This window comes from Saccopteryx bilineata, chromosome 2 (assembly GCF_036850765.1).
Source record: "Saccopteryx bilineata isolate mSacBil1 chromosome 2, mSacBil1_pri_phased_curated, whole genome shotgun sequence".
Classification (NCBI taxonomy): Eukaryota; Metazoa; Chordata; class Mammalia; order Chiroptera; family Emballonuridae; genus Saccopteryx; species Saccopteryx bilineata.
Window position 1 is genome coordinate 232,260,345 of NC_089491.1, and position 4,991 is coordinate 232,265,335.

The following is a 4,991-nucleotide window of genomic DNA, read 5'->3' on the forward strand; positions in this document are numbered from 1 at the left end:
AAAGGGCTTCCTCTAAATCAGAGGTCCCCAAACTTTTTACACAGGGGGCCAGTTCACTGTCCCTTAGACCATTGGAGGGCCGGACTATAAAAAAAACTATGAACAAATTCCTATGCGCACTGCACATATCTTATTTTAAAGTAAAAAAAACAAAACGGGAACAAATACAATATTTAAAATAAAGAATAAGTAAATTTAAATCAACAAACTGACCAATATTTCATTGGGAACTATGCTCCTCTCACTGACCACCAATGAAAGAGGTACCCTTCCAGAAGTGCAATGGGGGCCGGATAAATGGCCTCAGGGGGCCGCATGTGGCCCGCGGGCCGTAGTTTGGGGACCCCTGCTCTAAATGAACATAAGAATTCTGTCACATCACATAAGAATCATTTTGATCGTCTCTATTTTATCTTTAAATCTTTAACAAGAAGCTGACATCTCCAATGTTTTGGCTGCTGGTGTTGAATTTGTGTATGTGTGGGCAGGAGAGAGTATTTTTCTAACTTTTCTTGTTCACAGTGCTTCATGCTGAGGAAGGAAGTGCATTGTGGCACTGATAATGATAATTAAAGGAATAACACAGAATTTGTCACAGCACTCAGGAATTACAGTGATACCTTTCTGAGAGGTGCTCAGATATTTCTCTCTGTATCGATGATCTATTATCCATCTATTATTAGGTATTATACTTAATGCCACTGTTTTCGAGAGAAATTGGTCCCCCTCATTTTAGTGACCCTCTCCTAGACTCTAAATCTGTATTCATTTTTCTCTTTATTATGGAAACTACTAATGAGGCTAATAAATAAAAACAAAAAATACAAGGTCCAGAGGGAGCTGCAGCCTATTCAGGTAAAGCACTTCCTGCAGAATGGAAAGTTCTCGGGACTCTGGTTAAACAAGGAGTTTCATATATTAATAAATAAGTAAATAACTCAGGAAAGAACAACCAAAGGTTGATTCTACTAGGTCTTTGGTTTGTAAACTCCTAATCCGTTAGGACTTTTCATTCCCTCATGTCCAGAATGGTCTACAGGACATACTGCTTGTCTTTCTCACAGGCATGTCGGAATATTAAATGGAAGTAGTATGTCTGATGCCCAGTGCCCCTGTCACACCCTTGGGCTCTTGCCTGTGACCCGGAGCAGCTGTGTTGAACAGTCTCAAGCCACCTTCTACCTCTCTGCACAGCGAGCACCCCCTCCAGCACTCATACCTTTCCTCCCATTTCCCACCTGGGCTTCTCAGATGTCCCAGCTGCAGAACAAAAGGAGCCCACTGTGGCTCTTTTGAACCATTATGATGTCCTGGGACATTCACACACATCGGAGACAACATCTCCCCACCGGGAGACAGCTACTTCTCCCTGTTAATCAGGCTGTGCGGCGGACAATCCCAGGGGTCGTTGTGTAATTCCTCAAAGGCCTTGAATGCTAGACTCTCAATTGTCCACTTGAATATCAACTGAGAAATATACCCTTGTAGGAGATTTTCCTACTTGATTGCTATAACTTCCAGGGTCTTCCATGCCTGCTTTCTGGAATCGTGTGCCAAATGAACTATCTGTGCCCGAGGGCTTGACCTCACCTCTGCTTTGAGGGAGGGGTTCAGGCAAAGAGTAGCAATGCTCAACACGGCTCAGGTGTGTCACTCTTAGTTTGTTTCAGGTGAAGCCTTGGAGAAGCATCAGGAGGTCATCCCACCCTTCTTTCCTCAGGCACTCCCCACCACCTTACAGGCGTACACAGAGGAGGCTCAGGAATGCTGCGCCTGTGGGAGGTGGGGATTATGGCAACAACGTGAACCAACAAAGAGCTAGACATCTGTCCTTGAAGCTGCTCGGCTGGAAAATCTATGCTCAGATACCTGACTTTTAGGTGAGCTTTTGTCTATGTGTCACCTCACCTTATAATTACATAATATTTTTGTTTTCTGCAGTTCTGGTTTATGTACCAATTTCTTGTGTTCCCTTAGCAACAGAAATGCATGTCTCCCATTCTCAGGCAAATGTCACTGGTACTGCAAAATGCAAAATATGGACCCACAGAAAATGACTCCTTCTAGTAGGGAACATGTTCATTACCAACAGAAATTCACTCAAATCTGTCAAATTGTATTGTGCTCAAATCCAGTTTTAAAGTCATATTGATCATTACTTAAATCATCCACGTAGTTGAATACAAAAACTACAGGCAAAAAGGGGACAAAGTAGTATTAATAATACGATAGACAATACATTTGTGAGCCAGATTACATAAATTTATTAAATTAAAACTTTTCAATTATTCTTCAATGAAAATGCAATAGTATATATTTTAACAATAGTACAGATATTAGGACTTAATTTGGGGGTTATTGATTAATTTCAGGGTCTAATGTTGCTGATGCAAGAAGCTGATGGTTTAAGGATAAAATAATAGTGATAATTGGTGACAATAAAAACGATGGCTATACTCAGTGGACTTTGACCTCACTGCTTGAAAGAATCTAAAACCAATACAAGTTGATCAATAGAAGCCAGATCCACAGGTTGGTCTGTAACACGCTGATTGGCAGCTCTTGGAGGCCAAGTAGGTTGGACGGCAGAATTGGGACCCATAACTTTGGGAAGGGAAGCCACAGACCCCATAACCAAGGGGTCTGCAGACATTGGACCCACAGCTCAGGGGGCAGAATCCTCTGGATCCATAGCCCAGGGAGCAGCTGCTGCCTGACCCATAGCCCAGATACCCAGGGTAGGTTGTCCAGCGGGGATGGCAGAGCGTGGGGGTCCTTGGGCTGGAGCAGGACGTCTGGCAGTTGGTGGGCTCCCAGCAGGTCTCCTGGCAGCCACTGTAGAGAGAGGAGCCCTGCAGACAGGAGCTGGGGGAGCAGAGGTCAGTGCTGTAGACCAGGTTGCTGGGGTAGGAAGAGCCGCAGGAGGAGCCTGGGTAGCGGCGGTAGCCTCCATGGGAGTGGGAAGAGAGGTTTCCAGAGCAGCAGCTGTGGGACATGTTGACGGGAGACGTGAGTTCAGCTGAGTATCGGCGAGAAGAGACTGAGTTTGAATGTCACCTCCTGTACTGGACTGTTTATATACTCTCAGCCATGGGTGTGGCACACTAGGGGATTATGGTTCCTACATTGGATTTGCTCTTATGCATATGTGTCACTCAATAATCACCTCTGTAATTGCAGTTACATTTGAATACTTTTTCACATATTGCGTTTATGGATGTTATAATTCTGTTGTTACAACCAAAGCCAATGAACTGTTATGTCAGAAATGCTATGACTGTTTTACATTAATGCACATCCCATCATGAGCAAGAAGGTGTCATGGCCAAGCAAGCTTTCCTCCGGCTGACGCTACTTGTGTCTGTATCCCGCGTACCCACCAGCTTTTGCTGGTGAATAATCTTTTTCAAGGGGTAGATGAGGTAATATCCATTCCCTTCTGATACATTAGCTGAAACACACAATTTTCCCTGGGATGGAAGCCTTCCTGAGAATGATCTATTGTGTCACCATTTATTTGACTTTGTGTCAATTTGTTATGGCAGCAATAGAAAGCTAATGCACCAAATACTGTAGACACACTGTGTGCCTCTCATCCATGTGGAGAGACCAAAAATAGAGAAAACAGAGATTTAGAGGGATGACTAGACATGGAAAAATTTCTTGCCAGGTGTCAAAAAATGGCTCAATTGAAACAATCTCATGTAAGATCAGCGTTGGCCCATCTCTACACAGCCGAGAGGGGATACCAGCCCACTGGAGGTGGTCATTGGAAGGGAGCAGAGAGATGGCTCAGAAGGCTCAGCCTTTCCTTCTACTGAGTTCTTAAGTTATGGTCTGTTTGAGCCCACTATTTTTAGAATTAAAACTTTTCAAAATTTGTTTGTTTCATGAAATTGGATATTCTGTTCTTTTCATCATCCATATTTATGAATATATCCCCTTACAATGGCTCTAGTTTTTCATTGCACAATATTCTAATAACCTTCTGAATTTTTCCTGCCTAAATGAGAAGTTTCTTCTCCAGTTCTCTCCCTCTCTTTATCTCTCTACCTCTTTTTCTCTTTCTCCACCTCTTTTCTCCCTTCTCCTACCATCTTTTCATTTCTGTTTTTAAGTTTGGTTTTCCTTTTTGCTTTTCTTGCTTTGTTATCCTTTTTGCCTCTCCTTAGCAATAGAGTCAACATTTTCTTTTTCTTTTAAAGTTTGATCGATAGGTGATGGGAATACAATGCAATCAACAGTTCAAATGCTATAGAGATGTTTACCTGAAACCTATGTACCTGTATTGATCAATGTCACTCCATTAAATTTAATTTTCTAAATAGAAAAAGTTTGATCAATTTATCATATTCTTAGAGTTTAACTAGCTGCTTTCCAAATTCATTCATGAAATACTAGATGATAAAATACAGCCAGTTAAGTAATATTCCAGACTGAAGGAAATGTGTAATTATGGTTGATGGCAATATTTTATTATAAATCTGTTGTAAACTTACAACAGTAATGTTAAAAATTTATAGAAATTTAAAATGTAACATAACATAGACCACATAGAAAGAAGAGGACTGAGAGAGAAATGAATGCATTCAGTTCAAATAGTTACTTGTTGAGTCCTTTATTTTCTGTTCTTGAAGACCACAATTTATTTCTCCTTGTTTTGTGACTCAGCAAGTAAGTAAAGTGTCTCATGGATACAATACAGTGACAATATTCCTTCCATTTTTTTTTCTATTTTCAAACACAAATTCTTTAAAATTATCTTGATGTTGATCAAAGGGTATAACATTCCAGTTATGCACAATGAATAAATTTTGGAGATCTTTTGTAAACTATGATAATTATAGTTAATAATACTATTCTATATGCTTGGGATTTACTAAGAGGGATGACTTTAAGCTCCCCTCTGTATGTTCTCAGCATGCACATACAGACAAAATTGTAACTGTGAGAAATGACTGATATGCTAATTTGTTTGGTTTTGGTAACCT

At 40.9% G+C, this 4,991-nt stretch overlaps 1 protein-coding gene across 1 annotated transcript; it reads right to left on the reverse strand.

Annotated features, from left to right (window-relative positions):
- Positions 1–2,253: 2,253 nt before the first annotated feature.
- On the reverse strand, positions 2,254–3,046 carry LOC136323164 (keratin-associated protein 13-1-like). Its single transcript, XM_066254979.1, has one exon. It carries the CDS (start codon positions 2,994–2,996, stop codon positions 2,511–2,513), a length of 486 nt encoding a protein of 161 aa, XP_066111076.1. The 5' UTR covers positions 2,997–3,046; the 3' UTR covers positions 2,254–2,510.
- Positions 3,047–4,991: the final 1,945 nt, after the last annotated feature.

Excerpts from the sequence above, each read along its gene's own strand:
- LOC136323164 (XM_066254979.1), bottom strand. The coding sequence starts at position 2,996 with ATGTCCCACAGCTGCTGCTCTGGAAACCTCTCTTCCCACTCCCATGGA.